Here is a 27,636-nt window from a genome sequence, read left to right as displayed (position 1 = left end):
CTTCCATAATTATCACAAATATCTTGAATGGAAAAGAAATAACTAGAATTAATGCTTATTAGAGGCAAGTCGAATACAATGTTTTTGTCATTTAAAAAACTTTCATTAGGTTATTAGAGGCAAGTCGAATACTATGTTTTCCTCATATTTGTTTTTGTCATTTAAAAGAAATTCATTATATTTTTAGAGGCAAGTTGAATACTATGTTTTCCTCATATTTGTTTTTGTCGTTTAAAAAACTTTCATTAGATTTTCAGGAAACAATTGTTTACAAAGATCATCTCGACAATCCCTTTTCTCTCATTCCGACCAGACTTGTTGAGATTAGGGACTAGAGGACACCATAGAAAACACTTGACAAACATTATTTCTGGGAGGCATTATAGCCTTAGCATATTAGGAAAAAAAAAAGGACTATAACTAATAGCAACATATCAAGGAGGGGGGTTGGGGGGCATTACAGGGGAAGCTACAAAATAGCACACACAATTATGAATATGGAAATCTATGTGTTCCACCCACACTTCTAGGCTGCGTAGGTAGTCATTTATGTGGTGGTGGCTACGACAAAGGTAGTCCAATTGTTCAATAATTTCACTTTAACTGTATTGGATGTCATTGATATAAGCCATAAATTCGTTTCGATCTTCATACCTGTGGTCCCTGAGAATGTCCATGTTGAGTTGAATGTTTCGAAGCTACTCAGCGATCGACTCCATGGTAGCAGTGACCACTATGTGACCAGGAGAATGAGCTGCAGAGATAGTTGCAGCATCCTCTGTCTCTTGACTGACCAAATTGTCTAAGCATAAGCTATGGCCTGGTTCGGGACGCCCTGCACAAAAGCACACCCACCCCCCTTCCTTGCAGTGTGGTTGGCCTCACTGGCAGGACATACTGTGATTGGAATGAAAGAACCACCGAATGAGAGGGAGGGCCAATGAGAAGTCTTCACAGAACCTGCAATAACAAAACCAATAGCCCGAAACAAGAATATGATGCCCCAGGTGCGTGCATACCAACATTAAGGAACCACAAGAGTGAACACAGAGAGAGTCAACGTCGACCCAAACTAAAGAGCTATATGGGGCAAGTGCCTTCCACCATCCAATTACCCCATAGAAATCAACAGCACAGACCCAAGAGCACGATGTAATAAAAAAAATGACACCTATCCCTGATGGGCATGTTAGGATTCCAAGAAACTCTCCTAGGTTGTAACTCGGAGATGCCTAATAACATATAAATTCAACTTATTGTTGCAAATGGATGAATGGAAGGAATGATGCTTGTCCAAGCTAGATAACCACTTCTACTTTGTTTCACTCCAGACATGCGTGAACACCCCCAGACTACAAGGCTTTAGACCACCAACTACTCACAGTTTAAGATTGGGTGAATATGGAGAATACTGACCACACCAGAAGATGCACAAGACCATGTGATGGCCGACCGTAACCAGTAAAGAAGTCTGCAAATCTAATCTACCAATGCACAGACAGGATGACAGCTCTTTGGCACTAGATGAAGAGAAACCTGAATAACTCATTCAATGATACATACAAGACTTTAACACAGAGATAGGATGATAGCTACTCTAATGCTAAACATCAAGAGTTCAGGAATACAGCATATCAGGCACAGCTTGGAAGAGAAGATAAATGGAAAGTGAGCAATTAACAGCAAAAGAAGCTTGTATTAGCTGAAAATGAAGACGAGACGATGTAAGTGTCAAAATAGTTACATTCTCCAGAAGTTGAACCTTACATCAAAACATCAACCATCAACCCTGATTACATCTTATTTTCGAGTATATATAGAGTTTCATTACAAAGGCACTTGGCCATTTTAGGTATGGAGGGGTCATAATTGACCACCAACTACATTTAACTGCCTAATGGAGTCTCTGAGTGCGTTTGCTTGTTTTAGTGGATGAATCGGATTTTTTTCAGGTGCTCTACTGTCCTCTCAGGCAGTTGGAGTGCTCGTATCAATGAAGTTCCATAACTGTTAAATGCAGTTACCTACTCAAGCTCTGTCCTTTTCCTCCTCGGCCATATTGTCTGTTAAATGTGGTTGTTGAGGAGCAACTGCAACTGGTACTGGTAGGCCGGTCACCTTCGTCCTTCAGGCACACAGAGCGGTCAAGGGACGTGGACTGCATGGTGAGTGGACGGGTTGGATAAAGGAGAAATATCAGCCGTCAAATCAGGAGAATAAACGACGGAGGTGAGACGGCGGGGATATTGGAAGAAGCGGGAGCGGAGCGAATGTGAGCCGTTGGATCTTAGGCAGACAGATCCAACAGTGATCGGGCGGAGAAGGCGCGTGACAGTTATCGAGATGGGACAGAGGATTAAGTGGTAAGCAGTATCGATCGCACCACCTTCGGGCATTAGGCGGTAAAAGGGTGAGGGCGCAAGATTCCATTCAGTGCATGACACATAGCGGCGGAGGAGAGAGAAAAACCACTCTCCATCACGCACTAACATTCCATCACTTCGTGGACGCGGGGAGAGCGAATGTCGTTGGATCTTCAGCGGAGATGATCAAACGACGGGGAAACAATCGTGCAAGTCGCTTTATCGGGCGTGACGGGAGCCGTTGGATCAACGGGGAAAATCAATGGTGGAGGTTGCAGGTGACGAGTTTATGGAGGCGCAAAGTCCTATGGGCATGGTTTTATGGGGTTTTAGCTTTTGCGCTCGGGGCTTGTAACAAAAGGGGGTTTGGTTTGTTTTTTAGAAGAAAAGTAGGGGGAACGGAGATGAAGGGAGGATGGGTGGGTCAAAGGGAAAGGAGAAAGTGACCGCTATAAGATTCTTTCAATCACGACCAAGGACCGAGCTCACTTTCGACCTTTGGAGAATCATCATTATATAGCAGAGCTAACACTAGCTCCTTTTGGGGATGAGATCCTCCATGTGATGTCTCAAGAACTGTAGACCAATGCCTTTCCTGTGAAAACCAGATTAGCAAAATTTCCTAGTGTTCCATTGGGCATGGAGTCTAATTGAGCTTACACTAAAATTGATAAAACAACCTATTTACAACTTTAAGGCCTACGGACCTTAAACGACATAAAATTTCAAAAATCGCCCATTAACTGGGCCATCAAAAACTGTCTCTCCTTCCACACTTTTTAGCATGAAAGTATTGTTCCCTTGGTCTGAGTGATGACAAAAGGTCCGGTCCACAGAGCATCAAACTTCCCATGGTTGCCTTTCTTCTCTTTCAGTGCATCCCACTTAAGAACCAAGTATCCGACCTGAAAATTGTCTGCTTTTGCCTTTTTGTCAAAGGCTTCCTTGATTCTCTTTTGATTTGTTGCTGACTTCTCAATCAGCTGATCCCAGATTTGATGCACTTTTGCCAAATCACAAATCCTTTTTGCCATATCCTCTTCCTCATTCTGCTCTTCTTGCAAGAAATTTGCCACAGGGAAGGTTAACTGCATTGGGAATACAGCCTCAGTGCCATATACCAGCTTGAATGGAGAATTTCCTGTGGATTTCTTGGTGGTCACTCTGTCAGCCCATAGTGCATACTTGAGCTTAGAATCCCAATTCTTTTTGTTGTCTTCCAACAGCTTTTTAATTATCCTTATCAGGCTCTTGTTGGAAGATTCTGCTAGACCATTGCCTTGAGGGTAATACGAGTTGGAATGAACTAGCTTAATGCCCATAGAGTCACACATGTCCACCAACTCTTTTGCCCTGAAGGTTGTTGCATTGTCTGTAACTAATTTATGTGGACAATCAAACCTAGTGAACATACTCTCTGTCAAGAACCTCATGACCACATGGTGATCAGCCTTTCTAGTAGGGATGGCGCCAATCCATTTAGTGAAGTAATCAGTGGCTACTAAGATCCATCTGTGTTGGCCACTGGAATGTGGATTGATTTGTCCTATGAAATCCAAGCCCCATTGCTGAAAAGGACCACTGGTATGAATAGGCTTAAAAGGCAAGGACCTCAACTGCTGCTTGCCCTCAAACCTCTGGCACCTGTCACAAGATTTAACAAATGAAAAGACATCAGAAAATAAGGTGGGTCAATAGTACCCAGCTCTAAGGATCTTGTGGGCTGTAGTTTTCCAATAGTGATGTCCTCCACATATGCTGGAATGAAACTGCTGCATAACCTCCATGGATTGTTCTTCGTCCAGACACCTCAAAAGAATCCCAGAGGGGTCCCTCTAGTAGAGCAGATTTTCATGAATGCAGTATTTGGTTTCCTTGAGCTTGATAGTTCTGGCTTGGCTTGAACTAAGACCTGGAGGAACTTCTAGTTGCAGCAAGAATTGAGCTATTGTAGAATACCATTCACAAGAGGCTAGATTTTCTGCCAAAGACTGATTTTTCCCTGGTTCAACTGTTTCTTCTTCTGTCTGACCATCCTTTGAATTCGTGCTTATCAAATTCATGTCCAACATTCTGCAATTTTCTTCAACCATTAATCTAGTAAGGCCCTGGCCTCTGACAAGCTTGGTGGGCTTCAATTCTATGTTGAATTCAATAAGCTTTGCAATCCATTTAGCCCTTCTTCCATCAGCATCTGGCTGCGTTAGGACATCTTTTACTGAAGCAGAGGGCACATATGAAATTACCTTGGAATGTAGAATGTAAATTCTGAAAGCTTTCAAAGATTTGATAAGAGCATATGCCTGTTTTTCAATGATATCATACCTCAGCTCAGCATCCCTTAAGGTTTTGCTAAAAAATGCCACTGGATACTCTGAACCTTCCTCATTTGCTTGCAATAAAACTGCTGCAATGGTGTCATCAGAGGCAAACGAAAATATATGGAAATCCTTGCCATAATCCGGGCTAACCAAAGTAGGAGCTTCCATAATAGCTCTCTTGATGGATTCAAAAGATCTTCTTGATGCATCAGACCATTTGATTTCTGGCCCCTTTTTCAACATGGAGGTGATGTGTTTTACAAGTTCTGCAAAATTTGGGATAAACCTCCTTACAAAGTTTATCTTGCCCAGAAAGGACTGGATATCCTTCTTTGGTCTTAGGACAGACAAGGTCTATATTGCTCTTACTCTTTCTGGGTCAATTTTGACACTTGCAGTAGAAACAATGTGCCCTAGCAACTTGCCCTCTTCTAAAGCAAACTGTGACTTTTTAGGATTGACTGAAATCCCAAACCTTCTGCACTTCATAAACACTTTCTTCAAATGCTGCAAATGATCTTGATGGTTGCTGGAGTATACTATTATATCATCAAGGTAAACAAGGACAAACTTATCCTTCTCTCCCACGAATGTTATATCCATAGCTCTCTAAAAGGTTGCTCCAGCATTCATCAACCCAAAAGGCATCTTGGAATACATAAAAGTGCCCCAAGGAGTGGTGAATGAAGTCTTTTCTTGGTCATCTGGATGTTCAACAACCTGATTATATACCCTGAAATTCCATCCAAGAAAGACATCACTTGGGTTCCTGAGACTTTCTGCAGTAAACGCTCCATCTTGGTAGAGGATAATTGTCTTTCTTAGAGCATTTGTTTAAATTTCTGAAATCAACGCAGAGACTGATTCTCCACTTTTCTTCCTTACCACTACCAAGTTGGCTACCCATTTTGAATATCTGAGAGGGACTATGATTTTGGCAGCCAGTAGCTTTTTTATCTCCTTTTCAATCAGAGGGAGGAGCAAAGGGTTTATGGGTCTCAACTTCTGCTTGAAAGGGATGGTGTCTTTTTCCAAGGGGATCTTATGCTGGATGATATTTTTATCATAAGCTTTCAGGTCACTATATTCCCAGGAAAAAACATCAGTGAAATGCTTCGTTAAATTGCGGTACTCAGAACTTTGGGCAGCAGATAGATGGGTGGACAAATTTATATATCTTGGATGATCTGGGCTCCCTAAATTATGCCTATGGACTGCAGATTGATCTTCATTTTGGGCAGCCTTATAAGGCATATCATTCTGGTCAAAAATCTTTTCTAAGGGGACAAGGCCTTTAGGTATATGATTGTTGGGCAGCTGGACTATGCTATCTTTGCCAATTTTGTTTCTAAGCTGGGGCTGGGGGCTTTCTTCCAAGGCTTCGTTCTCTTGGTCAATTTGCATTTCAAAGAATTCATCAATGACTTGTAGAAACCTATTTACCTCGTCATCATCTTCAAAAACTTTCCAATGCTAGACGTTATCGGGCAAGGATGGTCTATATTTCATCTGAACTTCATAAACTAGTATGGGAGGCGTTGGAGGGATAAACATGCTAGCAGACACGGCAAGAGAATCAGCGAGCCGATTTTTGACTCTAGGGATATATGATATAAAAAAATTATCAAAGATTCTTTGAGTCTCCATACCTCGTCTCTATATGCTTTCCGCCTTGGGTGCTTTGCTTGAAACGTTTTGTTCACTTGTTGAATGATGAGGTCAGCATCTCCAAACACCTTTATGTTTCTGATTCCTCTATCTTTAGTTGCGTTAAGGCCCAATATGAGAGCCTCATACTCTGCTATATTATTGGTAACTTGAAAAATCAGCTTGAAAGACAGATGTATGCCTTCTTGTTTTGGAGATATCAGCACCACCCCTGCTCTTGTAGTTTCCCTTGAACATGCTCAATCAAAGAACATCTCTCAAACCTGACTTCCTTGCTCTCCCATGACCTGGACTATTGGTTTCCTGATCTGCATTGAGGCCTTTTGGGATTCTTCAATTTGGAGAATACATGCTCTAAAATCAATATCCACAGCATAGATGGGATGATTAGAGGGATTCTTCTCATCACTGATGATGTAGGCCAGTTGTGCTTCTCTGTACAATCTTTTGCTTTCTCCCCCAAAGACTGGGACAGTGGCATAAGATAAGTCATTTTGTAATGTCCCACCTAGTCTCTTAATCCATCCTCTGGATAGCAGCATGCCAAACTTAGGAGGGACATCTGCTACCACAATGTCCATCACCACACACTTCATGGGAAGTTGAGTTAAGGTAATGGCCAGGTCTTTGATTAATCCCAGAAATTTCACCTTTCTTGAATCAAAGGAGAATAGATCATGGTAAGGTCTGGTAATATCAAGGCCTAACTCTTCCATGACAGCTTTGGGCATCAGATTGTGGCTAGCCCCTGTGTCCAACAGGCAGTTGTGGAGGATTTTGTCATGAATAGTCAAGGAGACATAAAATGATGGAGAATTATTATCAGCAGGTTCAGTCATTAGGCTAAGCACAACTGCAGGTTTGTCATCTTGCAAATTGACATAGTCAGTGGAGGCTTGCGCAGCTTTCAGCTCAAGATCATCAAGGATAGGCTTTCTAAAGGCCTCACTTTTTACAAGTTCTATCTGGGGTACAGATATTTTAAGTTTCTGGACTTCTGACTCAAAACTTAAAGGGGAAGGGGACTTGTCAGGACCTCTTATCTCTTGAGCTGGAGCTTTGAGTATGACTGGGTCAGCTGCTGGTCTTTTCTGTTTGATGTTCTGATGCTCTGTGGGGACAGCAGCTCTTTGGACAAGATTCTCCTTGACATTGCTTGGTCTTGACCTCAGATTATATCTTTGATGTTCATCAGTCTGTAAAACAACCTCTCTATCCCACTCTTGACTGGTTTGGTCCTGGAGTAATGATTCTTCATAGGTAGCCAATGTCAAGAAGGCAGCACTGCCCTCATCTTCCATGCAGTGAATTTCATCCTCTTCTTCAAACTGCTCCTCCTCCATGACTACGTTTTGGAAAGAAGCCTTAACCTTTTGTTCTTCACCGGCTTCTTTACCCCTATGAATGATTTTCAATTGTTCATTTTCTCCTCTGAATGGATTTGGATTTCTTGGAGCAAATTTGTTTGGAAGCTTTGCCTTCCCAGAACTCTGCTCAACCTGCAACTTAGATATCTCAGTAGCCAGTGACTCTATCATTTTAGTCATTTTGTCTAATTTAGGTTTTGAAGATGGAGCAGAGGAAGAAGAAGCCTCACCTCTCTGCCTCCTTCTATCAACATGACCTTTGAGTTTTTCTGTAGCCATGATATTAGATTCTACCTCTAGGGCTACATCCTGCATTTCGGCCAGAGTGGCACATCTTCTTTCTCTCAATAGTAGGCAAAAGTCAGAGTCAAAAGCATTGGCATAAGTGAGTTTGGCAGAGGTGGGGGTAGGCTTTACTTCAGCTGGTATCTTACTATACATACGATTGAATCTTTTATTGAAATCAGACAATGATTCCCCATTTTCCCTCTTGAGATTTCCAAACTCAGTATGCTAGTATAGCAGGTCTTTCTTATCTCCCAATGCTTTGAAACCACATCATCTAATGCTTCAATGTCTGCTATAGACCTAGGGGCCAGTTCTCTGAACCATTTTCTAGCCTCTCCATCAAGGCTTTGGACAAAAACTCTCATCCACACATCATCCTCACTGATATCTAGGTTATCAGCATAATTATAAAAAGTCTCAAGGTGTTCTTCAACAGTTACTCCCTTTGTACCAGTGAACTTAGGCATGTATTTCTGATATTCTCCTCTAGACATGGAATTCAAAGGAACAGGTAGGACCAAGGGTCCATACCTAGCAGCAATGATTCTTTCCATCTTTATGGGTGCTTGTTGGCCTACCATGACTGGGGTAGATGGAAGGATACCGGCAAATTGGACAGTAAGGAGCAATGAAATAGATGATGGGGACAAAGGAATATGATGGACTTTATGGGAGGCTTTCTTTGGACTGAAATCCAAAGGGGAACTTAATGAACAAGGAGCTTTATGAATCTCAACATATACATGTTTAGCTACAAGCCTTTCTTGTAGAGACACACAAGATGGTTTAGGCTTACGTGATCCTGATGCTCCTTTATGTGATGTTTTTCTTTGTTTAACAATCTTCTCAGGGTCAGGCACTGGGTCAGCTGGTGATTTCTGAGGATTTCTCTGGGTATGCCTCATGAACTGAGCCAGAACTATGATGTGGAGTCGCCAAAGGTTGGTCCTCCAGTAGAGTTGCCAGATAGATGATTACAACCAGAAATGTGTCCAGACTTTGTCTATCATCAAAGCTAGAACTGTGTCGTTCTCCCAGGGAAACTGAGCTTCAATCTCCTCTCCCCGGCAACGGCGCCAATTATGTTAGGATTCCAAGAAACTCTCCTAGGTTGTAACTCAGAGATGCCTGGTAACATATAAATTCAACTTATTGTTGTATATGGATGAATGGAAGGAATGATGCTTGTCCAAGCCAGATAACCACTTCTACTTTCTTTCACTCCAGACATGCGTGAACACCCCCAGACTACAAGGCTTTAGACCACCAACTACTCACAATTTAATATTGGGTGAATATGGAGAATATTGACCACACCAACAGATGCACAAGACCATGTGATGGCCGGCTGCAACCAGTAAAGAAGTCTGCAAATATGATCTACCAATGCACAAACAAGATGACAGCTCTCTGGAACCAAATGAAGAGAAACCTGAATAACTCATTCAATGATACATACAAGACTTTAACACAACTATAGGATGGCAGTTACTCAAATGCTAAACATCAAAGAGTTCAAGAATACAGCATATCAGGCACAGCTTGGAAGAGAAGATAAATGGAAAGTGAGCAATTAACAGCAAAAGAAGCTTATATTAGCTGAAAATGAAGACGAGACACTGTAAGTGTCAAAATAGTTATAGTCTCCAGAAGTTGAACCTTACATCAAAATATCAACCATCAACCTTGATTACATCTTATTTTCGGGTATATATAGAGTTTAATTACAAAGGCACTTGGCCATTTTAGGTATGGAGGGGTCATAATTGACCACCAATTGCATTTAACTGCTTGATGGAGTCTTTGAGTGCATTTTCTTGTTTCAGGTGCTCTGCTGTCCTCTCAGGCAGCTGGAGTGCTCGTATTAATGAAGTTCCATAACTATTAAATGCAGTTACTTGCTCAAGCTCTGTCCTTTTCCTCCTTGGCCATATTGTCTGTTAAATGTGGTTGTTGAGGAGCAACTGCGACTAGTACTGGTAGGCTGGTCACCTTCGTCCTTCGAGCACGCAGAGCGGTCAAGGGATGTGGACTACATGGCGAGTGGACGGGTTGGATAAAGGAGAAAGATCGGTCGTGGCGGAGGTGAGCCGGTGGGGATATCGGAAGAAGGGCGAGCGGAGCGAATGTGGGCCGTTGGATCTCAGGCGGACAGATCCAACGGTGATCAGGCGAAGAAGGTGCACGACGGTTATCGGGTGGGGATGGAGGATTAAGCAGTAAGCGGTATCAATCTCACCGCCTTTGGGTGTTAGGCGGTAAAAGGGCGAGGGCACGCGATTCCATTCAGCACATGACACGTAGCGGTGGAGGAGAGAGAAAAACCACTCTCCATCGCACGCTAACGTTCCATCACTTTGTGGACGCGAGGAGAGCGAATGCTGTTGGATCTTCGGCGGAGATGATCAAATAGCGGGGAAACGATCGTGCAAGTCGCTTTATCGGGTGCGACGGGAGCCGTTGGATCAGCAGGGAAAATCAACGGTGGAGGTTGTGGGTGATGAGTTTATGGAGGCATAGAGTCGTATGGGCACGGTTTTATGGGGTTTTAACTTTTGCGCTTGGGACTTATAACAAAAGGGGGTTTGGTTGGTTTTTTAGAAGAAAAGTAGGGGGAACGGAGATGAAGGGAGGATGGGTGGGTCAAAGGGAAAGGAGAAAGCGACTACTATAAGCTTCTTTCGATCACGACCAAGGACCAAGCTCACTTCCGACCTTTAGATAATCATCATTATATAGCAGAGCTAACAAGGCACCCAAACCACTAGTAGATTTGACTAGAGACTGAGGTAGCACCACCCCACAAACAAGAGCCAAAGGTAATTCCCAATAGTGAACCAACAATGGAGTGATCCTAGACATGCAAAGACATAGCCCCCCTTCCTATTATGACAAGCGAAAGAAATTTCCAGCGTAGATACCAGACCCTTCACAGCAAGAGGTAGTTCTTGGAGCTTTTGCTTTCACGTTGTGGATTTGAGGTAGGCTGGCCTGTGACTGGCGCAAAGACAAGACGACACCCCGACCGCTCGAGTTCGTAGATCCTAGGGACAAGCCAACAAACTAATTTCAACCAAACCCAAACTAGCACAAACATCCACTTTGTTGCTCAACCAAGGTCTTGACACCAGAGGGTTGCCATGGAGCTTGTCTCGTATGCCTTTGTTCTCCTCATGACCAAAATTCATCGCCCAATCGTCCAGACTAGAGCACACCACTCGCTTGCCCATGAATTTAATTGTGAAATGTGTGTGTGAGCTCAACACTCACCTGTATTGAATACAAGGTCGACACATGAGTTGGTGTTTAATGAGCAGGTGGAGGCAGGATGAGCCCCAATGGTCACGCATATGATAAGTGTGTACCTAGTAGGTCACCCCATCAGAGTATATTTTCCTTATATGATTAAAAACATTTTCTTTTATTAATTATTAATTATTTAATATATATCACTTATTTTTATTTATAAATCATTTATTTAATAATATTCAATATAATTTATTTTTTTATACATATTGTGTATATTTTATTTAGAAATTTATAAATATTATACTTATACATAAAATATGTACATTACTAACACAACCAAAAATACACACAATATAAAATATATAATATAATTTTTATTTAAAAGTTTATACTTATATACCAAATATATATATTAATACAACAACCCAAAATACAAAAAGTATAAAATATAAAATAATCTTTAAGAATTAAAGTATATATATACTAGCCTAGATCCATCTTAACACTAGATCTATCAAGCGCTGAGAGGGATCAAATCTCTCGAAGTGCAAACCTATTTTTTGAGTGCAAAACTTGAGGAAAGGTTTGCACCTCGAGAGATTTGGTCCCTCTCGGCGCTTCATAGATCCGATGTTAAGATGGATCTAGGATGGTTTCAGTCGTGTGCGATCATACAAAATTTGTTGAACATCTAGTTATTTTGATAATTTTAAATATGTTAAATATTTCTAAGGTTAATTTGGTCAATTTTATTTAAAATTTTCTTAGTTACCTCAGTTTGTTGAGATGAGAGAAACTGTTAGTAACTTGAAAGATGAAAAATGTTGAAATACAAATTTTGAGTGCAAAGTGTCAATGTAACAATTTTGATAGATAGAAAATGTGAATACTAAGAATATAGTAAATTACAAACAATCTTCATTGTAATCAATCTGAAACTATTTTTTTCCATTTTCTCATATTGATCATACGAAAAGAGTAGTTGGAATCATCGACCATTCAAATATTTAACTCAAGCCACTGTAGTAAACAACATAACTTGTCTCTGTTGCTCTCTAATATTAATGGTAGTTTTCTCCAAAGTCAATCATTGTGACTTATGGAGTGTTAAACCTAAAATAATTTTCAATGGTGGTTATTTTCTATTACCCCGTTTGAATGCAAAGTAATTAACAATGTTGAATGATGGAAAATGGGAATAATAAGAATGTACCCAATTATAAATTCAAGTAAGCAAACATTTTTTTTAGGATGAAAATTCAAGTATTATATTTATGGTTGAATAATTTTTATGTGCTTACACTGAGAGAGAGTGTGTATGTTTTGGGGGTGAGAAGGAGAGACAAGGGGAGATAGAGATATAGATGGGGGGGAGAGGTAAGAAGAGAGAGGAAAAGACAGGGAGGGAGGAAGAGATATGGATATGGAGAGAGAAATATTAGAGAGAGAGAGAAGGGGAAGAGAGAGAGAGGGAGGGGAAAGGGAGGGAGGGAGGAAGAGAGAGATAGATATGGAGAGAGAGTGTGTATGTTTAGGGGTTGAGATAGAGAGATAGAGAAGGAGAGACAATGGGAGATAGAGATATAGATGGAGGAGGTAGAGATGTGCTTACACTGAAATCAATGCACACTATTAATCTAATTACTTTGAAATTAATGTACATCATACATCTTGTTGCATCAAATCAAAAATCAACATCTACACTAAAATCAATGCATCTAGTGTAAGGTATTAAATATGATTAGAAATCGACATCTACACTAAAATCAATGCATCTAGTGCAAGCAATCAAATAGGATTATAAATCAATATCTACACTAAAACCAATGCATCTAATGCAAGCAATCAAATATGAGTAGAAATCAACATCTATGCTGAAATCAATGAATCTAGTGTAATGTATTAAATATGATTATAAATCGACATCTACATTGAAATCAATGCTTCTAATGCAAGCGATCAAATAGGATTAGAAATCAATATCTACACTGAAACCAATGCATCCTGTGCAAGCAATCAAATAGGAGTAGAAATCAACATCGACACTGAAATCAATGCATCTAGTGTAAGGTATTAAATAGAATTATAAATCGACATCTACACTAAAATCAATGCATATAGTGCATGTGATCAAATAGGATTAGAAATCAACAAATACATTGAAATCAAAGCAATTTTACATATATTTAATTGCAATTTCTTTATAAATGCTTAACCATTGAAGGATACCATAAGTGGCTTCCATATACATTGTGAATACAGTTCCTCAATTAAACATCACAAAACAAAATATATATAAACTTAGATATACACTAAATGAATATGATCATCTTTTACCTCGAGCGGGCTCTCACACCATCTATCCATTCTTGAAAAGGATTCTTCAATATTAAGTTATAAGTCGCTCAACAACTTGAGGGAAAGGGTTGTTATGACAGCAAGGCAAGGGGAAGAAGAGTACAACATTAAATGAAATATAGTACACATATAATGATAGGATGACAAGATCAAACAACATGCCTTTTACTTGAAAGACTTGTTGGGGAAGGGCTGTTGAGAGGAACCCTAGATGGATTGAGCAACCCTAACTGCACCATGGGCAGTGCCCCTTCCATGGCGGTTTTGACCCAGTTGCATGAGAGTTGATGGTCTAGCTTGGCTAGATCCCTGACTTTGGAAGGCACCGTTGCACCTCCTCCTATGTTTTCTAGTCCTTTTTTCTTCCGAAGCAAATTCGGTGGAACCCCGGTTCTCCAATAGCGCATCCACGGTTATAGGCTGCACTTAGCATGGAGGGGGTGAGTGAATCAACAACCCCCCACTCCCTCGAGACCATCAGAACTTCGCACCATGTCGTGTCACTCCCGAGTCATTCGGCTACTCCCAGGCATTCGTCGTCATCCACTTTCTTTGCATTCGGTAGATCTCATCCATCTACTGCCCAGACCTCCACTATTCTGCTTGAAGATGACCCGGGGTTGGATTGCCCGCCTCTTTCCCCTGCAACTCTAAATCTGTTGGGCTCATGTTTACAAGCATCCCCATCCTTCGACACGCCGCTCCCTTAGCTACCTCTCGTCTCCGCCTCTCTCGACTTCGCTCCCATCCCTAGTTCGCAACCAGAAACCCCTAATCCTAACCCTTACCCCCTAGTAGCTCATCAAACCCTACTATCGCTAACCCTAACCCTAAAACTCCCATCCACTCTCGCTGTTTCAGCTCACCCATTCCCACCCCCAAATCCACCCCCTCCACCCCACAGATAGTTAATCAAGGGATCCGTGGACTTCTGAAGGACTCCCCGATGGCCAGGCACTCTAACAAGCAAAAAAAGGGCAGGTGCCTTAGGGCTGGTGACAAAGACATTAAGCTTGCTCTAAGAGAGGACCTCTCAATGGGAGAAGTGGACAACACCGCTAAGAAGGTCCTGGTAGGGTGCGTCCGAGGGAGGAATTAATTTGTTGATCGACTGAGACTCTGGACTGAGAAAATTTGGGGCTCCCTCCTCAAAGAGCTCCCCATCATCCATGTTCTGGAAAGGGGTTGGTTTGCCCTTCGTTTCCACCTGGAGGAATACACTGATTGGATCCTCTCTAGATATTGGCATATCGAATTAGCGCCAGTTCTATTGAAGCGTTGGGACCCCCTGTTCGATCCTAAGCATGAACAGCTTGGGGTTGGACCTATATGGGTTCAGCTGGTGGGCCTTCCTCTGTAATACTGGACCCCCTCGATCTTCAAGAGAATTGGGGATGCCTTGGGAACTTACCTGGATCATGACCAATCCTTTGAAACATCTGGGATCATGACCATGGCTCGAATTCTGGTGCATATAGATACTAGAGTTGGACTTGAGGAGAATATCACCCTGCTCTGGTGACATTACGCTCGTAGGTAAAACCTGGACTACGAGGGGGTGCCTTTCCGTTGTTGCCACTGTCATAAGGTTGGACACTTATACAAGGATTGTCCCCTACTCTCGAAATCAGTCCCGACTGCAATGGGTCTGCCACATAGGCATTCAAAACAACCGATGGTGGATGTGAAACCCCCAGATCCGTATCACTCTAAGGATGATGTTGGGAACACTGTCCAAACTTCCAGTGCCTCCCAGATTCCGCCTCCATCTCCTCCTAAGACTAGATCTAGAACTGTGGCGGAAGCAGCTCCATCTTCGGGTACTATCTCTACTCCCTTCTCCTCTGTCTTTCAATTTAATCATGTATCTGTCTCTATGGTATCATTTCCTCCTTCCACTTACTTTAGTTTGTTGCCCATTACTTGCTCCTTGAATCATCCTCAACCTATATAGTCCACTACCCCTCCGCTGATTTTAGACCAAGTCGACCACCCTTCATCTGATTCATCTCCTAAGGGCCTCCATGCATATAACCTTCGACCTCACAGGACTTCCACACCTAATTCTCTGGGCCTAGGTATCATCCAGACCCCCTCTAATCATAAGCCAGCTAGAGGGTGACCCTCCAAACTAGCTAAAGCTATTAAAATTTCCAGGGTTGATGTTGCCCAGGGCCATCAAAACACTATTGATTGGGTTCTTAGAGCAGCAGACTCCCCCTCCATGGTTTCCTGATGAAATGGCTCTGTTGAGATTTTTCTGTTAATTAATTTTTGGAAAAAATCTCATGTATGTGACAACAATAGGATTAGTTGCTATATTAGCTCCAGTATTTTTTGAGGAGGAGTTAATGCATCCTATATTTGTTGTGAGGGAATTTATGATTCAGTTTTATACTCCAGCTATGAGAAATGTAATCCCGTAGAGGATTGGGTGTGTGTGGTAGAGTGTAGAGAAAATAGGGTGAGCTGAGAGTATGTGTGAGAATTAAAATTGTTGTAATCTCCTTTAAATAATAAGATTGTTGATGCCTCTGTTCTGGTGGATGTAGCCCAGATTGGTTGGGTGAACCACGTTAAATCTGTGTGTTATGGTTTTGTGCTTTTAATGTGTTGTGTATGTTTGTTTATTTTATTTCCACTGCGCATTGTTTAGTCTAACAAGTGGTATCAGAGCGGCGCAGCGGAAGCGTGGAGGGCCCATAACCTACAAGTCTCTGGTTGTGGAGCTGGTGCGTGTGACAGAGCTGCTGAAGGTGGAGTTTTGGTGATTGGCGCGGTTTCGGCAGAGACAATCGCGCCAATTTCTGACAGAGATCGGGTTGGCATGTTTTATTTTGGAACAGACGCGCTAGCGGCGCGAATCCGAGTTTAATACTCGCGCCAGAGTGCCAGTATCCTGATTGGCGCGGAATCAACGGATTTAAGCGCGCCAATATTTTGTCACTTACACCGTTTTTGTTCCGGCGCGGATCGTCTGCTGTCAAAGAAGCGCCAATGCGCCAAGCGAGGATCACTTTGGTAAAACTGCAATTTTGTTATTTGTTTTTTATTTGTAATCTGCAGTTTGTACAGCAGAGGGATTGTATGATAAGGTAAAGGCAACACAGTAGAAGGCAAAGGCATTTTTTTTGTTAGATATTAACTTTATTTATTAAGTTGGAATTGGAGATTCAGTTTGTTACAACATGGCAAAAACTCAAAGTGCTCGTTTTGAGATCGAGAAGTTCAATGGCAAAAATAACTTCGAAATCTGGAAAGTGAAGATGCATGATCTGCTTGTGCAACAAGGCGTGGCGAAGGCGTTGTTGGGAAAAACCAAATAGCCTTACACCATGACAGATGATGAATGGAATGAATTGGATGGAAGAGCTCTGAGCGGTATTCGACTGTGTTTGGCAGATGATGTTTTGTTTAACATCGTGTCAGAGAAAACTGTTGCTGGTTTGTGGACAAAGCTTGAGAAGTTGTACATGACAAAATCCTTAACCAATAGGATTCTTCTGAAGCGACAATTGTACAGTCTGCGCATGAAGGAAGGTACAGCTATTACTGATCATTTGAATGTCTTTAATACTCTTCTGGTGCAATTAGAAAGTATAGAAGTAAAATTTGAATCAGAAGATAAAGCTATAACTTTATTATGCTCGTTGCCCGAGTCATGGGATCATTTTGTTACTTCTATAAGTCTTAGTACATCAGAAACCCTTGAATTTGATGATGTTGTTGGAGCTTTGTTGTCCGAAGAGACAAGGAAGAGGTCAAATTCCGAAACCTCTACATCAGAAGCAATGATGGCTAGAGGTCGTTCTAGAGAAAGACGCTCCAGTAAGCACAGCGACTCACATTCAAAATCGAAAGGGAAGAAGAGTAAGGTAAAGTGTTGGTTTTGTGGCAAATCAGGACATTTGAAGGACTGTTGGAAGAGATAGCAAGCATCCAAAGAAGACTCTTCAACAGCGAAGCAAGAAGCAAACACGACAAATACAGGTTCGGCATCCAAGACAGGTATGAGTGATGAAGTGTTATCAGTTGATTTGTCTAGTCATGATCAACATTGGCTATTAGATTCTGGTGCATCAAATCACATGTGTATTCATAGGGAATGGTTTAAAACTTATAAACCAATCAATGATGGAGTAGTTTACATGGGAAATGATGTCACATGTAACATTTTGGGAATTGGAAGCATTCAGCTTAAAATGTTTGATGGGACAAATAAAATTTAAACTAATGTAAGACATGTACCTGAACTAAGGAAAAACCTCATTTCATTAGGAGTACTGGACACAAATGGATATAAAACCTTTATTCAAAGTGGAGTAATGAAAATTTATAAAGGAATTTTACTAGTAATGAAAGCAAAGAAGGTTGGAAATCTTTTTCAGTTAGAAGGAAGAACAAAGTTAGATTATGTTTCTATAGTGTCTGAAAACGACAGTAATTCTATTCGTTTATGGCATCAAAGGTTGGGCCATATGAGCGAAAGAGGATTAAAGATTTTATCTGATCGTAAGTTACTTCCTAGTCTAAAGTCTATTAAGTTAGATTTCTGCAAACATTGTCTGTTTGGGAAACAAAGCAAGCAGAAGTTTCAAACTGGAAAACATACTAGTAAGGGAATCCTTGATTATATCCATTCTGATGTTTGGGGTCCATCTCCTACAACCTCATATGGAGGTTCGTCTTTTTTTGTATCTTTTATTGATGATTTCTCTAGAAAAGTGTGGGTCTACATGTTAAAGACGAAGTCTGATGTGTTTACAATTTTCAAACAATTTAGAGCATTAGTTGAAAACATCACTGGAAGAACTATTAAATGTTTAAGAACTGACAATGCTGGTGAGTTTACTTCAAAGGAATTTGATAATTATTGCAAGGAAGCTGGGATCGAAAGACATAAAACCACTATGTATACTCCTCAACAAAATGGAGTTGCTGAACGCATGAACAGGACTCTTTTAGAGAGAGCAAGAAGTATGCTGAGTAACGCCAATTTGCAGAAGGAATTGTGGACAGAAGCGGTTGCTACAGCTTGCTATTTGATAAATCGATCACCATCAACTGCAATAGGATGCAAAATTTCTCAAGAGGTATGGAAAGGTCATCCTTGTGATTATTCTAAACTGAAAGTTTTTGGTTGTGATGCATATGCTCTAGTTCCAAAACATCAGCGTTCTAAATTAGATCCTAAGTCAAAAAGATATATCTTTGTTGGATATGGTGATGGGACTAAGGGATACAGATTGTGGGATCCTACTACTCACAAGATCATCATTAACAGAGATGTTAAATTTAATGAATCCTCACTTGAAAGTTTAGATGTAGATGATAAATTGAAACAGGATAATGTATCTAAGCTTCAACACATTCAGTTTGAAACCAGTTCAAATATTGATGATGATCAAGATGAACATGGTTCATATGCTAGTCATGAACAAGTTTCAGATGTAGATCATGAACAAGTTTCAGATGTAGATCATGAACATGTTTCAGATGTTGAACATGAAGAAGTTCCTACAGACAATAATCAACAAATTGTGGAAGTACCAGAAACATCTTTAAGGAGGTCCACAAGAATTAAACGTCCTCCTAGAAGGTATGATGATTATGTTACTTCAGTTGCTTTTACCACTAACGATGATGAACCTTTGTGCTTTCAGGAAGCTGTAGAAGGTTCTAAAAGTGAAAAGTGGAAAGAAGCTATGAAGGACGAGATGATGGCATTAGACAAGAATGACACATGGGATCTGGTAGAACTTCCTAAAGATAGAAAAACTGTGGGATGTAAATGGGTGTACAAATTGAAAAGGGGTGTTGATGGTTCAGAGGACAGGTACAAAGCAAGGCTGGTCGCGAAAGGTTTTTCTCAGAAAGCAGGCATTGATTTTCATGAGATATTTTCACCAGTTGTAAAAATTGTTTCAATTCAAATTGTATTAGCATTAGTTGCCTTACTTGATTTAGAATTACAACAACGAGATGTTAAAACTGCATTTTTACATGGAGATTTAGATGAGGAAATTTACATGGAACAACCGGAAGGGTTTGTTCAAGATCGCAACAAGAAATTTGTCTGCAGGCTCAAGAAATCATTGTATGGTCTGAAGCAGTCGCCTCGACAATGGTACAAGAAGTTTGATTCTTTCATGTTGAGTCAAAATTATATAAGAAGTGAATATGATCATTGTGTTTACTTTAAGAAATTAATTAATGGCATGTTCATTATCTTAGTGTTGTATGTTGACGATATGCTTTTAGCAAGCAAAAGCATAACAGATATCAATAGGTTAAGGGCTCAGATGGCTAGGACATTTGATATGAAAGATCTAGGAGCAGCAAGACAAATTTTTGGCATGGAGATTCTCAGAGACAGGAGCAATGGTAAGCTGTGGCTATCACAACAGAAGTATATTGAGAAAATACTCTTGAGGTTTGGTCTGAACAATGTGAAGCCTGTTTCAATCCCTTTAGCTTCCCATTTTAATCTTTCTTCAAGTTTATGTCCTAGTACAAATGAAGAAAAGGAATATATGTCTCGAATTCCATATGCCAATGTAGTAGGTTGTTTAATGTATGCGATGGTTTGTACTCGACCAGATATTTCACATGCAGTTGGGGTTGTCAGCAGGTATATGGCAAATCTAGGAAAAGAACATTGGTCAGCAGTGAAATGGGTGCTTCAGTATTTGAGAGGCACAAGTGATTATTGTATCACTTATAACAGAAGTAGTGAATTTGTTTGCGGTTATGTTGATTCCGATTTTGCAGGTGATTTGGATAAGAGAAGGTCAACTTCAGGGTATGTCTTTACTCTTGCAGGTGGAGCTATTAGCTAGATTTCAAAGCTACAAAATATTGTTGCTTTATCTTCTACTGAAGTAGAATACATAGCTGCTTCGCATGCTTGCAAAGAAGCGGTTTGGTTGAAAGGTTTGATTGGTGAGTTTGGTAGGTTACAGGACAACATCAAGTTATTTTTTGATAGTCAAAGTGCAATTCATTTGTCTAAGAATCCGGCCTATCATAGTAAATCAAAGCATATACCTATCAAGTACCATTTTGTAAGACAGGTTATCACTGAAAGGGGAGTCTCTCTTGAAAAAGTGCATACGAAGGAAAACTGTGCAGACATGTTGTTATAGACATTTTTGTGCCTTGCATCACTGAGCATGAAATGTCAATAATTAAGGGATCCAAAGTCCCTAAACATGTTGTTCCTACCCCTAGAGGAACAAGGCCAGCAAACCACAGCAGTTTATAAAAGTTCTCCACCTGAAAACACTCAAAAACAAGCAATTTCTGGATCATGTCAACTGCTCCACTGAGCATCTGCGCTGAATGTCAAGTGCTCCACTCTGTACCTACGCTGAATGTCAACTGCAAAGAAGGCCACCTGCGCTGAGCGTACTTGGACAAGTGGCAGACTCATTCCTCAAGGTGTCAATGCCCAGGAAGCTTCCAAAATGACACTTGGATCAGGGAATTCGACTGGTGATGAGTAAGAGGTTCCAAATCTCCAAGTGGAAGTTAGAATCTCCAAGTGGACTCAAGAACTGAAGTGGGAGAGGACACTAGTCAGCTTCATGCAAGCCTCAAGCTGACTCATCCTTTCTCCAAAACTCCTATATATAGAGCTCTCTCATGAGGTCTAAGGAGGCTGGAATATTGTAATTGCAAAGAATTGCTGTTGGATTGTGGTTAGATCATTGGGTGCTTATGCTTTGAAAGGGGCTGAAGAAGGAATTCCATTCTGCTGGGAAGGAGATGCTGGGTTGGAACCTTATGGGTTGTATCTCTTCCTAAACCTTGTTTATCAATCAATAAAGCTTCTTGGTTCTTTCCTATATGCTGGTGTTTATTGTATGATTTGCATTAGTGTATTTGATTTACTTCTAATCCTGAATCATTTATGAATATGTATATTTGCCTTTGTATTGTGTCCTTCTCTTGCTGCATGTAGTTGTTCTCTTGTCACAGGTAGCTGTTCTCTTGTGATCTCGTGGGAGCAAAAGCAAGGAGGCAAGTAGCTGTGGACACACAAAGAGGAGAGGATCTAGATCGAGGGACAACCGAAAGATAACGGTAATTCTACCAATCTCCTCTCTTTCATATTTCATAAAGGAAGAAACCGAAGTATCTGTGTTCGTTTGTTGCTAAGGTACTGTCACACCTTAGGTGGATAGGATCGTCCTGCATAGGCATTTTTCCCCACAACACATGTTCACGAAACCAGTTTTGTTAGAGAAGCTACATTGGTGTCTGGCTTCTCTTGGCTTGTAGAAAAGATAAAAATAATAAATGAACAGGGTATCAGGCTAATTGTTGTCAAGGTGGAGATTGTTGAGATTTTTCTGTTAATTAATTTTTGGAAAAAATCTCATGTATGTGACAACAATAGGATTAGTTGCTATATTAGCTCCAGTATTTTTTGAGGAGGAGTTAATGCATCCTATATTTGTTGTGAGGGAATTTATGATTCAGTTTTATACTCCAGCTATAAGAAATGTAATCCCGTATAGGATTGGGTGTGTGTGGTAGAGTGTAGAGAAAATAGGGTGAGCTGAGAGTATGTGTGAGAATTAAAATTTTTGTAATCTCCTTTGAATAATAAGATTGTCGATGCCTCTGTTCTGGTGGACGTAGCCTAGATTGGTTGGGTGAACCACGTTAAATCTGTGTGTTATGGTTTTGTGTTTTTAATGTGCTGTGTATGTTTATTTATTTTATTTCCGTTGCGCATTGTTTAGTCTAACAGGCTCTCCTTCAATTGCAGGGGCTTGGCCAGCCCTCAAAAGAACTAGCTCTCAAGAGACTCATAAAATGTGAACCCTGTGAGATTATATTCCTACAAGAAACTTTGGGGCCCTCTTATCAAACTATTAAAATTCTCCTGAGCATGTTGCATGGATGGCATTTTCAAGCCATGGATGCAGCTGGCAGATCTAGGGGCCTTGCCCTCGGGATAAATCCTCGAACCATTAGAATGATCACATCTTGGGGAGGCCTTGGCTTCCTTGGCATGGATCTCTTCTCTACAGCTCTGGGCAAACAGATCTGTATCATTAATATTTATGCTCCTTATCAAAATAGACTGGATTTCTGGAATCAACTCCTGGATGGGCCACTGATTAACCCTACCACTATTTTTGGGGGTGACCTTAATTTCTCCATTGGCCACGAAGAATCATGGGGACACCACTCCCAACTTGACCCTCTTTCAGATCAGCTGAGCTCCATATTTGTTCACAAAGGCCTCATTGACATCCCTATGAATAAGAAGATGCCTACCTGGCATAATAGAAGAACTGGCGATGCTGCCTTAGGAAGAAGACTGGATCTCTTCCTGATCCATGAAGAGCTGCTGATGTCTTTAAACAACTGTAGACAATGGGTGGGCTCGGGTGGCATATCAGATCACTCACCTATATACTTGGAATTAGCGGATGCCTTGGCCAAGCCTCAGGACCCTTATAAGTTCAACTCGTCCTGGCTAATGGACCTTGACTATCTCAAGATGGTCATGGACTTCTGGAACTCACACCCCCTCCCTGCCAAGAGATGGAAGGCTATTGGGTTCTGCAATAACCTATACCATCTAAAGTGCCTTTTGATTGACTGGGCCAAGCGGAAGAAAAGGATTGGGCCATCTCTGAATTAGAATATTTAATAGCCAATCTCACGGATGATCAAGGTAGGGGATATAGCACCATAGAATCCAAATTGCATCTAGTGGAGATTGAAGCACAGAGAGCTAAGATCCTGCTGGCTCGAGAGGAGACTTGGAGGCTTAGGAGCAGGGCCATTTGTCTATAGGCAGGGGATGGCAACACAAAATTCTTCCATAAATTCGCAAATGGAAGGAAGGCCAACAACACGATTTGGTAGCTCCCAACAGAGCATGGTGGACTGGCCAACACTCATGCTCAACTCTCTAACTTAGGTAGCCTGCATTTCAAAAGGTTGTTCAAATCCCCTCCTAGTGCTTCGCTACCTAATATCATCCGTCTTGCTAGGAATTTCCCTCGGTTTGTAGAGCCTGATAGAATGGAGGACCTCACTAACCTATGACTCTGAGAGAATTGGAAAGCACCCTCAAATGGTTTAAAAGAGATAGAAGCTCGGGTCCAGATGACTGGCTGGTGGAGTTTTACCTCACTTTTTTCGACACTCTTGGACATGACCTTCTATATGTGGTAGAAGAATGCCGAGTCCAGGGCAGATTACACGATCCCATCAACTCCACATTCATTGCCCTTATCCCCAAATTTGACTCCCTCGCATCATTTAACGACTTTAGGCCTAGATCCCTCTGCAATTGCCTCTAAAAGATCATAGCCAAGATCATAGCCAACCACATTAAACCCATCGTGTCGGACCATATCTCCCTGGAGCAGTTTTCCTTCTTATAAAACCAACAAATTAATGAGGCCATTGGAACTGCATAAGAGGCTCTTCACTCCATCAAGTTGAAAAACCTTAAAGGAATGATGCTCAAAATCGACCTCTCCAAGGTATTTGATAAGGTTAGTTAGCTATATATCAAGATGATACTTACCCACCTGGGTTTCCCTCTGACGTTCATCTGATGGATCATGTGCTGCATTAACTCAGTCTCCTTTTCCATCCTTATCAACGGTTCTACCTCCCACTCTTTTCGGGCCGAGAGGGGACTTAGACAAGGATGCCCTCTTCCCCCCTCCTTTTCCTCCTAGTTATGGAAGGTCTCAACAGAGGGCTTTCCGTAGAGAAGGTTGATTAGGACCTCAAAGGAATTAAAATTATAGATCAATGTGCTCTAACCCACCTACTCTTTGTTGACAACATCCTCATATTCTTGGATGGTGGGATTCAGGATATCATCACCTTCTCTAGAGTTCTGAGTCTTTTTAGCTCTGCCACTGGGATGGAATGCAACCAGATTAAATCTACCTTATCCTATTCTAGATGCTCTCAATAGGAAATCAACCTTGCTATGCAAAATTTTCCTTTCCAAATTCAGGCCTTAAGGATGGGCTGAAGTATCTAGGCTTCAGGATAAGACCTGATGGATACAAAATAGTGGACTGGATCTGGTTGATCTCTAAGATCGAAAGAAGACTCAATATCTAGAGCCATAGGCTACTTTCCAAAGCTGGTCAGTTGGTGCTCATTAAATCAGTCCTTGAAGCAACACCAGTATACTGGATGTCCCTAGCCTGGATCCGGCATGGAATCATTCATAGGATTCAAAGAATCTATTGTAACTTCTTATGGAAAGGAAACAAAGAGGGGAGGCTATATGCTTGGGTAAAATGGAGCAGCATTGCCCTGCCCAAAAAGTGGGGCGGTTGGGGTTTAAAAAATTTATCTGCCTTTGCCCAGGCGCTTGCTACCAAACTAGGTTGGATGCTCCTGAAACATAGGAGCTTGTGGACTGAGGTGATCTTCTTCAAATACATCTGGCTGACTCCTCTGTTGGACTGGATTAGACTCCCCTTCCGGAACCGAAAGAACATTTCGGTGATCTGGAGGGCTGTTCTAAACACCCTTCACACAATCAGAGAAAGACTCACTTGGAGGATAGGTAATGGTGAAGAGGCCCGCATCAGTGTTGATCCATGGATTAGATGTGGGAATGCACATCTACTTCCACCGGCCCTAATCGATTTTCTAAATCATAGAGAAATATTTCTCATAGCACATATTGGTGACCGACAAAACACCTTTGTTTTCAAGCAATCTTGGCTATCAGGGGAGACTTTAGACATCCCCTATAGATGGTTCAAGGACTGGGGAAATTACTTTCAAGCATGATCTAAATCCCATGTCAGATTAAGGGATGAGCCGGATGAGGTGATTTGGGGGTTAGCACAGAATGGGAAATATTCCCCCAAGGTGGGATACATTAATATACATGTAGGGCACAAACCATAGGCTATAGAACATTGGTGGAGGCACCTTTGGAAGCTGAAGAGCCCTCCCTGCACCAGACTGCTAATGTGGAACATTATAGTGGACAAAATTTTGACGGGAAATAACCTTAGAAAGCAGGCTTTCTCTGGTCCAACATGGTGTGTTCTCTGTAAGAATGAGGAGGATTCCTCCAATCACCTCTTTCTTGCCTGCCCGACAACCCAGAATGTCTGGACTCAAGTCCTACATATCCTCAAGTTAACGCATACATGGTCCGGGGGAAACATTTTCATAGTCTGGAACAATTGGTGGAATAATGTTTCGTCCCCAAAAACAAGGAACCTGTCGCTATTAGCATCCTAACACATTTTCATCAGCAAGAACAACAATATTTTCCATGGGAAACACATCAACTGGGACCTGATCATCCCAAATATTTGTATGAACTACCTTAAGATCCCGGAGGAGCCATCGAACATCAGGACTTGGCACATTACAATGGAAATCATTGATCGAAGGATCCCCTAGGCATACTTTGATGGTGCTTCTTAAGAGCTAGGATGTGGAGGTGGCATCATCCTACAGAAATCAGATTCTCACTTCTTCCATGTTAGTTTGGGGCTGGGTAATAGCACTAACAACTATGTGGAGCTTATGACCCTGTGCCATTTACTATACTTAGCCATTACCAAAAACTGTCGTCAACTACAGATATTTGGGGATTCAAAGATGGTCATAAATTGGTTCAACTGCACATACAAATGCCATGCTTACTCTCTCAGAACACTATTGGATGATGTATTATATTTAAAATCACTTTTTGAAATGGTTTCTTGCTCTCATGTATACAGGGAATGCAATGCAACCGCAGACAAGTTGTCGAAAGAGGCAATGAATCATCCTCGAGGAGGATGGTTAATCAGAGAAGACACTCAGGAACAGGTCTAACAATACTACCACAGAGCGTATATAGACTAAGTTTTGCAAAGGGCAGAGGAGCCCTAGTAACAACCATTTTGTTATTATATTACACAACTATCTGAATATGTAATTATATAAGTATTTGAACATTTTAGACTACCCAAACAGGGGTTTTTTGTAAATTTTGTTACAGGTTTTGTAAAACTCTATATTGTTGACCACGGTCATCTTACTGCATATACCATGGGCATTTACAATATGTAATTTTCTTGATAATGGAAATTACGATTTTCTTTCCGGGAAAAAAAAGTCGCTCAACGACTTCGAAATATTGAAAAGACGTGAAACAGATTGTTAGGGATTTCACCTCTGAAAATATCCAGCTCAACAATTTTGAATTAATGCAGTAAAATGGGAGGGTTGTTAGCAATATTGAAAGCACGATATAGTTCTAGAACTGTTTGGAAAAATAATATTTACTTAAATGTTTTTACGATACAATTTTTATTATTATTTATTTTTTTATCTTATTATTATTTTAGGGCTGGGCAGCATAATGCATTAGGTAATTGTGTTGAACTGAATTAGTTAAGTTAAACATATTTTATATGTTTTGATTTAATAAAGTTTAACCAAGTTAAGTTTAGGAAAGAAGTACAGAAGGTCAAGGAGGAAATAAAAGAAGGGTAATGGGTAATCATTAGGAATAGAAAGGTTGTTATTAGAGACAAAGCCCCAAACACGAATGATAAATAGGCAAAAGAAAAGAAGGGTAATGAGCAATCATTAGGAATAGAAAAGTTGTTATTAGAGACAGAGCCCCAAACACGAATGACAAATAGGCAATATCAGCACTCTAGATCCTCTTCTGGAACTATCGCAGTTTTCCATGGTGTAAAGGTCCTATGTTAAGTTGGATCTTGAGTGATATTGATCTTATTATTTTAGTTGAAACTTGGGAGCATGGCAAATCTAGGGTCCTCTACCTTGATGGGTTCACTCTTTGGTCTGCTTGGAATAAGAAATCCTCCAGGAGAGGTTTGGTGGTATAGCTCGTTATATTAGGAACATTGTTTCCTCTCACATCCAACTTCACAAAACCGACCCCTTCAATATCAATATCCTTTTGCTTGGGGACTTTAATGCTCAAACAGCTACTAACCAAGCTATTATGTTAAGTAACAAATCTAATCCTAACCCGTCGTG

At 41.0% G+C, this 27,636-nt stretch overlaps 1 protein-coding gene across 1 annotated transcript in view; it reads right to left on the bottom strand.

Annotated features, from left to right (window-relative positions):
• The window catches only part of LOC149148651 (pectinesterase/pectinesterase inhibitor 3-like), a 101,769-nt gene that overhangs the window by 61,944 nt on the left and 12,189 nt on the right, over positions 1–27,636 (bottom strand). The window contains exons 2-3 of the mRNA XM_089442239.1: positions 3,999–4,007; positions 3,269–3,451 (exon numbers count right to left, since the gene is read on the bottom strand). Coding sequence (XP_089298365.1) covers positions 3,269–3,451; positions 3,999–4,007 — 192 coding nt within the window. The remainder of the gene's footprint in view (positions 1–3,268; positions 3,452–3,998; positions 4,008–27,636) is intronic.

Source organism: Pinus tabuliformis, chromosome 9, assembly GCF_031772625.1.
Source record: "Pinus tabuliformis cultivar Carrire ecotype Pingquan chromosome 9, CPIR1, whole genome shotgun sequence".
In the NCBI taxonomy this organism is placed as follows: Eukaryota; Viridiplantae; Streptophyta; class Pinopsida; order Pinales; family Pinaceae; genus Pinus; species Pinus tabuliformis.
Note: the sequence above shows the minus strand (reverse complement) of the source record. Positions and strands in the feature narration are given on the sequence as shown.